Source organism: Rhipicephalus sanguineus, chromosome 11, assembly GCF_013339695.2.
Source record: "Rhipicephalus sanguineus isolate Rsan-2018 chromosome 11, BIME_Rsan_1.4, whole genome shotgun sequence".
Taxonomy (NCBI): Eukaryota; Metazoa; Arthropoda; class Arachnida; order Ixodida; family Ixodidae; genus Rhipicephalus; species Rhipicephalus sanguineus.
In genome coordinates this window covers 93,114,147-93,126,729 of record NC_051186.1, presented here as the reverse complement: position 1 = coordinate 93,126,729, position 12,583 = coordinate 93,114,147, and the positions used below count along the sequence as shown (strand labels likewise).

The 12,583-nt window shown below is 44.2% G+C and overlaps 1 protein-coding gene across 1 annotated transcript; it reads right to left on the bottom strand.

The window, feature by feature from the left end:
• Positions 1-2,544: 2,544 nt before the first annotated feature.
• Positions 2,545-7,546, bottom strand: LOC125756421 (endochitinase-like). The gene is made up of 3 exons (XM_049411208.1): positions 7,355-7,546; positions 4,949-5,056; positions 2,545-3,237 (listed from the first exon to the last, which is right to left on the bottom strand). Exons 1-3 carry the CDS (start codon positions 7,544-7,546, stop codon positions 2,545-2,547), a joined length of 993 nt encoding a protein of 330 aa, XP_049267165.1.
• Positions 7,547-12,583: the final 5,037 nt, after the last annotated feature.

Here is a 12,583-nt window from a genome sequence, read left to right as displayed (position 1 = left end):
AAGATATCATCGATGAACCTTCGATAAAAAAGAGGTCGGAATGGGGTGCTGCTTAAAAAATCAGACTCAAGTTTGCCCATAAAAATATTGGCATAGTTGGGGCCTATCTAGTCCACAACTATTTTTAAGCAGCACCCCATTCCGACCCCTTTTTTATCGAAGGTTCATCGATGATATCTTTCTCATTTGGTGCCACGGGGAAGAGAAACTCAGGAATTTCATAAATGCTTTCAACAATGCCCACGAGAATATTTCATTCTCCCATTCATATTCGGCCTCTACCATTAACTTCCTTGACGTTTCAGTGAAAATATCAGACCATAAGCGCGTGACCTCAGTGTATAGGAAGCCAACCGACCGACACCAATACCTTCATTTTAGCAGCAACCACGTCAAGCACTGTAAACTCGGCATACCGTACAGCCAGTCTCTTCGGTTTAGGCGTATTTGTTCTGACCAGGCCGACTTCGCCTCCAACTGTCAACAACTAAGCACTGACCTCACACGGCAACAATACCCACAGTCTGTCATCAACGATGCTATTAGGAAATCTGAAAAGCAGGACCGCCGCCAAATGATAAAGAAGACAGAATCCGAACCCGCAAATACTACTCCCAATCTCATTCTAACATATTCAGCTTCCCCGCCTAACATAAACCGCATCCTCAGAAGGCACCACAACATTCTACTTGAAAGCGACAAGTTACGATGTGTTTTCCCGGAACCTCCACGCGTTGTCTACAGACGGGCGAAGAACATTAGAGATATTGTAACGTCCTCTAAAGTCAACACTCCTGAATTCACAGGCAGCGGCCCCTGCAACAAGCCTAGGTGCAAACTCTGTCCAATGATGAACAAAGTGTCCACCGTCACAAGTACCGCGTCTTCGGTTTCTTATCAGATAAGAGGCAACTTCAACTGTGACAGCGCGAACATAATCTACCTTCTCGAGTGCACCTTATGCCATGCACAGTGCATTGGTCAAACTGAGACTGCGTTCAGGATGAGAATCAATAATCACAGAGCACACGTAAAGGCTCTACCGCACCTTCCTCTATCTAAACATGTTAATAACCTTGGCCACCCCTTCCATACATTTTCCGCGGCGGTACTCCAATCCAATTTCAAAACCCATTATGACCGGGAGGCTCGTGAATCATACCTGATCCACAAATTTAACAGTGTCTCTGGTGGCATAAATGAAAGCATAGGCTGACTATCATGCTTGACCTGCAACGAACCCGAAAAATTTGATTCTGCCGGCAACTAGGTGACCGATTCCGAAGGAACTTTTGTACTCGAGATGCAGAATTTGAAGCATCCGTTTACCCTGATGTGCATGCATGTACACATGTGATTACACACGTCGCGCATTGTGCTATTCGAGCCTGGACCCATTTCTTGATAAATACATATGTCATTAAGTTTGTTACTGTGATTACGGGTATTACCCCCGCCTTATTTTATTTTTTTTTCGCTTGAACATCGGTTGTTGGTTCATATGAGTACGTATGTGCATGCGTATGTATATCCGTGTGTATCTATATGTGTGTGTGCATGTACGGATATGTACATGTATATGTATATGTTTATCGTGTCTCTTGATTGAAAGAAATATGTCATGTGCCCACACATTGCGCCTAACAGCAGCTGTCCTCAATCTTGTTCACCGGCGAGTCGTATCCTTCTTTTTGAGGGAGGGCTATGGTCATTACCGCGAACACCTGAAGATGCCCGCGGAGACCGGTCGACTTCAAAAGCCGTACCGAACCCCCTACTCTAAAAGGTGCATGGATGGGCAAACACTTAACTGCTTTTGACGCGCTTTTTGAAGGTAGCAAGGAAACGCGTGCGGCACGTTTACATCCGGCGTCCGTGAGCGTATTCTCCTTTAGTCCCGTAGTTGATGGGACTCCCCATTTAGCGTGGTAAGTGCGTTCGCATCTTTGTCATTTTTTTCCCTCCGCCTCTCGTTCTGAACCACACACGTAGGTTCGTTTCGCTGTTTGTTATTTATTTTTAGTATGTTCTGACCCCGCCTATACTCTACTCTTCACAGAGTGCAATGCTGTGTGTGTCATCTTGTATGCGTGTCGCTCTCTCCCTGGGATTTGTTTGCTGCTGTTGTTGTTGTTCTGGCCCCTCCCATGTGTATATATATATATATATATGTATATAAATATATATATATATATATATATATATATATATATATATATATATATATATATATATATATATATATGTATATATACACATATATACACGGCGGCCCCCACTCGCGAACGAGCTGGTACGCCACTGTCCAGCAGCGAGCCATGCAGAGAGCGCTCTGGACCATGGCCAAGCAGCGCACCGCAGCGGCTACTGTGCTTAACGTCTCGGCTTTCGCTGTGGAGCCCCGAATAAAAACAAAGGGATGACGAAACGGCTTGTCGGCCATCATACCAATTTGGAAAGTACGATTTATTCGAAAAAGATAATGATTTCGAAACATATATTCTCAAGACGTTCACAAGACAATCAATCCGCGTGCTAAGCACATTACGAAAGCTTGCATTCGCGTCGGTTGGTGATCGCCGGCCAGTTGCATATTTGCCGCTCGATGTCGAATATTGTTCCCGGTGCACAGTTCTGGAGGAGCGGTTTGGAATGCACGCAGTGGTAGTACTTGCTGCAGTCGGACTCGTGCGGTAGCATAGCGCTTTGTTTGGCACCCTTGCAGATGTCCTCTCTACTCTTTGTCGTTACCTCCTCGGAAGTTGCGAGTGTGGACGACTTCGAATACGATTCCGCAGGTGTCACTGTCTGTAGATCACCGCTAACGGGCGTGGTGGTTGTCTCGGCAGGCGCTACCTTCTCGAGAGTATTCAGAACTGTTGACGGGTCTTTCGAGGCAGGTACCATGACGGTTGACGGCACTGGCTTTCCCGTTGTAGGAGTATTCGTGCCCGCTGGCTCTTTCTCTTGGGTCGGTGTCGACACCTCCTCCGGTGGCCTGGTCGTTGTCCACTTCGGAGGCGGTGCCGTGGTAGGTATCATCTTGTCATTGTCCCCGTCCCACCACCATGCTGTCGGTGGATTGTAAGGGTAGTCCATGTCGGCCTTCGCTGCGTCGAAGCTGGAGCGAAGGGCTTTGAGAAGGTTAGTCTTGCCCGCGCATTGGGAGTTGTAGTCGTCCAGGTCTACGCTCCTGACGGCCGCACCACGGTACTTGCGACCCATGACCATGTTTGCCTGTATTGTAGTGAGAGGTGTGACGTCAACGAGTGATAAGTTATGAAAATATATGTACTGAATTATGGCGTGCTTCCTTTAATGCAAACTGCTAGATTTCCAGTTGCAGCGTAATCAAGGTAATATTATCGATCATCGAGGCCATCTTCCTGGGTTAGAGCCGAGTATCGGTTCTAGAGCGAGATCCTGAATTCCTGCACTTTGTTTCTTAGAGCTAACTCATTTCTTGACTTCAGTACCAGTTTGTTCCGCTCTCTCCCCAAGTACAGGTGAGATCTCACCATCCTATAGTTACTACATCTCCCCTTACCGAGCACTTTCATTTCCTGCACGATGCCAGGATGTGCTCACAAACCTATTTGACTTTTAGTCTCACAATTAGGGTTCCTTCACGTTCTGTTCCAGTTCTCCCGATTTCGGTAGAATGTATTCAAGATCCATAATTTATTGCGTTATTCGAACTTTACTAATAATTCTTCTCTGTTATCCCTAGAACTCATGCCCATGTTCCCCCACTGACTGGTCTCCAGCCTGCTTCATGCGTTCCTTGGCGTTGAAGTAGCCCATCAGTACAGTATACTGTGATTTTTCCTTAGCCGTTGCCGATTCCATGCCTTCATAGAAGCTTTAAACTAACTGGTCGTCATGGCTAGATGCAAGCGCTTAGGCCTGTACCACCTCGTTATTGATAAATAATCCCACTCCTAGTGCTGTTCTATGCACTAAGCCACTATGGTATAGGGCATGCCCACTATTTAGTAGTGCATAGGCTTCATTTGTCCTCCTAACCTCACTGAGCTCTATTACATACCCCTTACCACCTTCTAGTTCATCCAACAGCACTGCTCTTGCCTCAATGGATAACGTTCTAACATTAAATGTAGCAGGCATCAGATTCCAATGGCAACTGTTCAGACCAAAAGATTCCTAGCGCCCTCCGCAGCGCCACAGGTCTGACCGCCGCCATGGTCAGTTGCTTCGCAGCTACTGGGTACTGAGGATCGGTTGCACAAGTGTTAGTATATTTAATATTGCGTAGCCACTGGTTCGTCTTCCATGATAATTTATTTGGCCTCTTTTCTAGCATTATCTCTCCTAATATTCGCAACTCGGCTTGCTAATTAATTTGAATATTAAGAATGTACAGAGCATCGATCGATGTATTCTAAATACACCGAGGCAATGCAAAATAAAAAAAGTAAATAAAAACGCCAAACGTTTCATTTGATCTGACACACAACATTTCAAAAGCTTTATATTCTCTTAAAAAACGCGAAATAAGTGCTTGACTCTGAGCAGGCCTTCCGTGCCCTTGTGTACCCTTAATTTCGAGTATGCACACATGAAGTCAATAGTGAAGCCGTGCTTTCCATGACTCACAGTTTGCATCCTTCCGAAATCTTTTTTCAGGGTTTTATTGCATGCCTGACAAACGCTTTGCTTTGGCCTGAACCGATAATTGTGCTTACGGACGCTGGGGCCAGTAGTTAAGAATCACTTCGCAAGTTGAACAATTGTGTAAGAGGGGGTCAATGGCGACAGTGGGCATACTATTTGCTGGAGCTGCCTGTCGCGAGTACACAGCGGCAACGGGCTTAAATATTCGCGTTTCATACCCCCTTCTCCCCTGTTCTGTGATGTGAGTTTACTGAATCAAAGCTACGAAAGTGAAAATAGATGACTTATGAATATGCGTTACTTTTTTACGAACGCTCTCTTCATCTTCGTAGGCTACGTAGTCTTCGTCCTTCTTTAGAAACGGACAGGAGTCTGGACTGGAGAGTCCTTGCTCCCAACCGCTTTGAAGCTGGTCGCACACCTGGAACACACGTGAGTAGAAAATGGAGTAACAAGTATGTCAATGGACGTTCTTTGGGATGTGCATTTTTGTTCAAAAAGTTAGAGCGTTGTTCATAATAAATTGTGCATTTCTGTCGGTCACTGTGTTTCGGCATGTACGCGTACTTACGTGCTTGGTGCCGCCTGCACATTTGTGGATGCTCGGCGACAGCTAAAAAAAATAGTTCTTGCGCTGGAAGAGTCCGAAAGAGCGCATGCTAGCCACATCGTGTTGGAACCATTGTTGGAAGCAGGTGGACAACAGAAGGAGATTTTACCGATGGATAGCTTTGGGGATTTTATTGCAGAAAGTAATTGCGCTCGTGGAGCTTATATTAACTGGTATACAATGCGCGGAATAAATGTGGAAAAGGTTCATGAGTGAAAGTGCCATGCAGTTCATTTATCGAAGGATTATATCGCTCCTCTACACCAAATGTTGTACACAACTTGAGGGGACCTGATGACAGAACTGAAAGCAGCAAATGTGACACATCGAGTACGCACAAATATAAAAAAAAAATTCCCATTTTGAAATGACGCGACATTGTACCGTGCTGGATGCAAATACACTTACAGAAATTATAAACACATGTCATAAATGTCATCGTGAGTTTGTAAGGGCACTAGTGTTCTAAAGTAAACAAAATAATTATTATCACGATAAAGCGAAGAATACCACTAGACAGACGCAGAAAAATAGTTTCAATCCTCAACTAGCTTTTTCGCTCAACGATATTATGACCCTCTCTTCAATACAGGACTTAATTGATAATATGGCCCTTGGAGGCCTTCCGAGAAGTTTGCAACTAATTTATTAGAAAATGTAAATTCATGATTCTCATTCTTCCGCTCGGAATTCTATAACAATGGCTGTTTACAGATCTGCGATATCTTGTTTTTTACAGCAATGAGTCTTGGTGTTGCAACATTTTGGCGCAAGTTTCGATTTGTAACTTCCCAGTTTTTGTCCTTCCAAAGAAATCAGGCTACTAATACAAACGGTTCTCCGCGTATACTGCTGCTGCAGTTAAGGTGCAGGTTAACTGCATCAATTTTTTTTTTTTCAGATAAGTTCAGCTTATGTTCGATGAGAGTGTTCGTGTGTTTGCGCGTACTTGAATATGAAAATTTGAGTATGCCGTAAGCGAAAGCTTCACCTTTTTCAAAACTATAAAGATATACTGGACACAGCGAGAAAAAGATAATCACGGAACGCCAACGCATGCCTGTTGTTTGCGTCGGTGTTTCATTCATGTATTTTTCTTTCTGTGTCCAATATAATTTTGTAGTTCCGCAAAAAAAATGATAACGGTTAAGAAACTAGCCCATTGTCTGTTGTTCATCTTAATGTTTGTGCTGATTGCGCCTGCAAAATTGAACAACATGCATTAACAGGCATGGGTAATGTAGAGAAGCATCACGAATTTGGATAGCAGTTTCAGCGTTCGACCTTGTTTTGGTCCTCTCTTAGCAGCAACCAGGAATCGTACTTGATGAAATGATACGACCTTCAATCGTAGAATTTTTCTAAAAGAGGAAGCTTGGCAAGAAAACCTGCGCAATTCTTCTGTTGAATATACCACCATGACCGCTTCACCAAGGCTCGCGACGCAGTTACTTTTCATTAGCATTAGCTTTCTCTCTGTGAGGACATTATTCCGATGTTACGATTTGATTTCTGTTCTGTTCTGTTCTAACTTGTTTGCTACGGAAAGGCTGAGGTTTCTATTGCCTCGGCTACTCCGTTTCTCTAGGTTCTACAGTACAAAAAAAAAGAGCAAAAACAACGTTTACCCTAAACAAAAATGAACAGGCAAGGAAAAACATATTGCAAAAAGAAACAAATGAAGAAAAAGAAAACATCGCAGGAACAGTGCGCTAGTAAACGTTCACTTTGCAATACAGCGTTCACGCTCGCACATTTCTGTTCAAGTTTTACCCACGTTATACCAGTCTATAAATATACTACAACTGTTCATGGCTGCTCATCACAAGCGCTTGTCTAGTTCAGTGTGCGCTAAGAAGTATTTTAAGAGGATGTCCGCCTTTTGATGAAGATGCTCTTCAGGCACCGGTTCGAGATGGCACTAGCCCTGCATGCAACAAAGCACCCTCACCTAGAGAAAATTGCAGAGGAGAGAGTGAACGAGGCGTATTAAAAACAAGTAGTTTAAGTATTTTTAACCTGGTTTACTACCCCTACAAGGGCAAGGGTAGGTGGAAGTATGCTGCAACGCCATGTTGTTACATCGTACTGTATTTTTTTTTTGCTCACCTCAAAAGATGCGAGGGATCCCTGAAGATTCGTGTAGTTTCCAGAGAAGCCCGGGAATACGGTGTGAACGCCGAATGCTGCGGGCGTCGTGGTGTACGTTCTAGCGGACAGCGGAACCTCAAGCACGATTCTCTGGCGTGGAGCGCCTTTCTTTACTATGAGCTCCGCTCTGTCAATCTGGAAGGGAGACATGATTGTGCCGGGCATGAGTAGTTTTGGTTCGATGCATATAGAGCGCATCGCGTGAGTGTACTTATGGAGTTAAATGAACGTAACAGCGTGCGAGTCGTGCGACAGAGGAGGAGGAGGCGGATGTTGTACACTCTAAGAAAAAAAAGGTGTCCTTTGACTCTTCTTTACTACACATGTGACTCTCCCATGTATAACTCTCTTTAGAGAGGCACGCTGACTCTGTTTAGGAGAGTCGTGAGATGTGTGACTCTTTAAAAAGGCACGCTAACTCAATTTTGAAGAGTCGTGCGCGCTGCGACTCTCCTAAAAGAGTCAAGGTGACGCTCTAAAGAGAGTTATAGAGAAGAGAGTCACATATGTAGCAAGGAAAAGTCAAAGGACACTCTTTTTTCTTAGAGTGTAGGTTGCAGGCGGATCTAGCCCTGCGATGTATGCAGGCAAATGTCCCACCCGGTTTCCTCCTTTCAGCTTATGTTGAAAACATGATTATTTTCGAATGAAGCGAAGCGCGGGCAGGCCATTAAGAAGCCGCGCGCAGCGCGACGCAACAATGCACGTGCCAGTGGCCCATGAGCTATCTCGCATACGGTGCTCCGAGCTAAGGAGCTCGAATCTACTACACCAATTAAGGGCCGTCCAGAGGGCCCACGACGCGGCGGTGAGGCTTGGCCTCCCCGTCCCCACGTGGGAGCGGCCCGCGGCGCTGCCGCCCTGAACGGCTGTGGTGCTCCTCAGGACTATCTTAATAAAGTTCATTGTCTGTCTATCAACACTTATGCAGGCCATAACAGGCCCAAGCAGGAGTGGAAAAATAAAACAAGATAAAGAAGAAAATCAATGTACACAGAAACATATCGGCATTACACATTAATAACGCCACTAGCAATCGAACAGGCTTTCACGATTAAACATGTAATACGTGCTACGTAACAAACGAATAAAAATGATAACCAAAACAACAATTTTTCCAGTGCCGTTTGAAAATTAGCCTCCTCAAAAATGGATTTAGGAAGAGCGTTCCAGTCGAAAATTCTTTGTGGAAAGAGCCGTATTTAAACGCACAAGTTTTAGCAAATATCGGTTTCAGAGAGTGCGTGCCCATTATTATGTCGAGTTTTTCCTGGTGTCTAAGGGTTATATCACCATACAACACGCCAATATGAGTGTCGCGAGTGCTCTTGAAATTCTTAATTTTTACGGACCTCGCATGTGACTGGTGATGAACCACTCCTGAACTTTTTAAACCCTAGACCTCGTGCGACGGAAGACAGATTGTTGCAAGGTTGGTCGTAAGCATGTCAGTCCATTCATTTTTGCCAGCGTCTTCTTATTGCTCTCTAGCAAGTATTTGTTTTTTTACAGATCAGAAAACAGCATAAGAATCGTGCTATGGTAAGCACTGCGGTGCTATTTCAGTCTTTTTAATCAATGCAAGCTTGCCAGGGGCACAGCATCGCGGTAATATGCACGCTGCACACGCATGAAGCGGAACGCTGGAAAATTGATATGCATGTCATTCCTTCTGAGATTTCGTTGCATAACCAAAAATGCACTTAGCGACAGCTGTTGTACTGTCCGCCATGTAAATCTCTGTTATTCAAGTCTTCTTGGACCTATGCCTAAGGTGGCGATACACCAACCCCATGAAGTACACATACTTCCTTTTTACATAAAGAAATACAGCAACCAGATGCAACTATTAGTTTGCATCACGAATATGGCACGGAATTCACGCTACATTTGAATTTATCATTTATGTCGCACTATAATAAATATGCTTGCTCCAAACGAGGGCGCTGATCTCGAATTATATTTGTTAGAAATTGCATTTCATGTAATATCCAATCAACGAAGAATGTAGCTTGACAAATAATATATTAACAAATGACGCCTCATAGGTATGACTCACTGTTTCTACTGACGATGCTGATCAAAGGCGCGTGTCTACTGCACTACTCGCGAACTTTTTTAAATGTACAAGGGTGCCCCAGTCGTAGAGGACGAGGGAGTCACTGCGATGTCAAGCCTGTTCGTGTCCCATACCATTCAAGGCTACGAGCGGCACTGTACGAATCTCTTTGCGATTGTAACATTAGGAATGCAACTCCAGTGGCTTCATAGGCCGCTACAGAGTTGTGCTGCGCTGTTCATACTAAATACACTGCCTGCATTGCCAAGGAAACAATCTTGCTAAAGTTTTTCGGAAACTCTTTCGAAAGAAAGAATCCTGCGCCACCGACAGGACTTAACGTCACAGAAGAAGGCAGTGCAGGCGCTAATGCGCTTTCTGCGTTCAACCGGTCTTTCAGAACGGCTCTGACAGGACGTCCTGCATGTGCGTGCATGCGTGCGGTGTTTTTTTTATTATTTCATCTCACTCTCTCTGTGTCCTCTCTCCGACCCCTATATCCCCACCCCTGTGAAGCGTAGCAAACCGGTCACTTGCACCAGGTTAACCTCCCTGCCTCTTCCTTTTCATCTATTTCTCTCTCTCTTGCTAAAGTTTCATGAAAACACTGGATCTACGAAAGAAATGAGAGGTCTACGAGGTCTGGTAGTAAGCAGCGAGCTATCTAAGTTGTTGAAGCAAGCCGCATGCCCAATATCTTTAGCGGAATTGTGAGAGCTGGTCTCCTTTATTATGGCGTACTGCGCGTAAGGGCGCTATGCCTGGACAACGACACGCGGGGTGCTCATAGGTGACGCGCAACGCGCCGCGGAAGCAGGCCTGCTTATGCAAACTATACGTGCCTTCACAGCGCTGCCGGTTAGTAGAATGTCCACAAATGGGACAAGGCAAAGAAAACAAAAGAGTTTACGTATACTTGCATCGGTCATGTCCATTGTCCTTGTAACGTTTAGCAATGCGCCCTTTGGAAATTCGAGGCAGTCGTTAGATTTCACCAAGAAAAAGTTGACTTCACTAAAAAGAGGAAAGGAAAGAAAAACACGGACGTAAGTTCATGGTCTTCGAGAACACTGGTGTCTGGTCCCTGTAGGGGTAATATGGAAATAGCTTAAAGCTGCTTAAAACTGTGTTGAAGTATAGAATGCAGGTGTAGAGCTTGTACAATGAACAATATTACCCCGAAATATGAGCTCAGGAAATTGTGAAACAGCAGTACAGCAAAACAATTGTTCGCTTCCAGAAGGAGGTGAAGCTGCGAAATGACCTTAATTTAGTTGCCACAAATCAGTGTCACTGCAAAGCTTCAACGTATCGACGTTCAGGATAGAATAAAGGAAAGCGTTTGACGAACACAATTACGCAGCGCCTTCGGGAAAACGTTAAAACGATTAACGGCTGAAAGGGTAGGTGAGTGCCAGTGGCAGAATTTCTATGGAAAGGTTACGGCAGCAGCCGCCTCTCGGGCATACAGACAGCTGATTCTGGGAACTAAGCAGAATAGCTAGGCGATCACATGCGTTCTTTGTGTAAGGCTGTTTTGCTGAACCTAGGTATAGAGACATTACATCCACGAATGGTGAAACCATTACGAACACTATTTTGCGTGAAGACCTTCATTATTTCTGTCACCGGTTGACGGAGGCACAACAGTAGTTTTAACTGCCATACTATACGTCTTTGCTTTTGCAGCTTCGTTCAGTTTGCGACGTGAGCTTGAAATGCACTTTCTCTTCTGAGGAACGTTAGGGCATATCACTGGTGGTATTGTCGTTCGGCATTTCAAAACACAAATGCAGCACTCAAGAAAAAAGTGGCATGAAATGGTCCATGTGGCAGTCATAGGTGTCGTCGTTGGATTTCTGGGTTGTCTATACGTTTACGTGAATTCCTTAATACTCACTGCGTTAGCCTCTCGATGTCGAAGAGATGGTGAGTGGTGCTGTCAAAAGCCGGCAGGGTCAGCGTGATACTCCATACCTTTTTGTGCTCTTGCAGATCATAGTTGATTTGCTGCATGTAAAAAAAAACAGACATGAGCACGAAGTGTTACACGGCGGCCTTTCGAAATGTTAGTTGACCAGTCTATTGTTACAGTCTCTAGAGAGAGAGAGAGAGAGATAGCTCTTTAATAAAAAACAGAGAATTCTGCCGGCGTATATAAAGGCGCATACAGGGAAAAAACTTGTCTCCAGAGTAGAATACGCTCAACTGCACAGCACCGCTAGATCTCAGGAAAATACTTGGACCTACTGTATTTTGTCCATTCACCTACTTTATATCTGTTAAAGCTGCAATTATGAACATCACTTGTTACATATCTTTGCTTTATCAGATTTTGTTAGTTCTGCACATATGTATATGCGTCCATGTGTATGTGTATACGTATCTATATGCATATGTGAATATGTATACATATATATGTATGAATATATATGCACTCCTAACCTGTTTATATGGACCAACGACTAGCCAATGTGGGCTATCGGTCCAGATAGTTTGTTACAATTTCTTTGGATTTGCCAATAAAAGTAAAATTGATTGAAAAAAGTCCTTTTTCTTACTGCTGTTTAATATATTGAGGCAGTCAAAGGGTGATAGTTAATGTCTCGCTATTTTCTATCACAAGCAGGACCGGGTGGTAGTGGGAAATGACTGGGAGGAGGGTAAGAGACATATGGCCTCCAACCACTTCAATCTATTTTCTACAAGAAGCGGTAGTTTATAAAACAACAAAGCTAGCATGCAGAAAATCACCATGAGGGTGCAATTGAACCACATATGTAGAGTTGATGAAAAACAAACTGACCTCTTGGGCTCTTTCCATCTAATAAAATGACCTTAACAAGCGTTTTTCCCTCACTCACTTAGCTCCTTTTTGTACCTTAGAAGGAAAGTTTTTCCGAGGGGCTTGTTTCTTTGCTAGACGCAGCCATTTCCATCAAACAGGCAATTAGGCCAAGGAAAACATACGGGACATTAGCTGTCTTTTTAAATAGTGTAATAACTGTGACGTAAGTTGGAATGTATCAAAGTGGACGAAGAATCACTCTTTTCGTCGGTGGGATCTGGACTCACAACCTTCGAATTACGCGCCCGTCGTAACTTAATCGGTAGAACATCAAACACGT

Bases quoted from the DNA above. Each gene is read 5' to 3' on its own strand.
- LOC125756421 (XM_049411208.1), bottom strand. From the start codon at position 7,546: ATGTCTCCCTTCCAGATTGACAGAGCGGAGCTCATAGTAAAGAAAGGC. The intron at 5,057-7,354 runs GTGAGCAAAAAA...CGTGTGTTCCAG, and splicing joins GATCCCTCGCATCTTTTGAG to GTGTGCGACCAGCTTCAAAG. The intron at 3,238-4,948 runs GTTCGTAAAAAA...ACTACAATACAG, and splicing joins CCTACGAAGATGAAGAGAGC to GCAAACATGGTCATGGGTCG.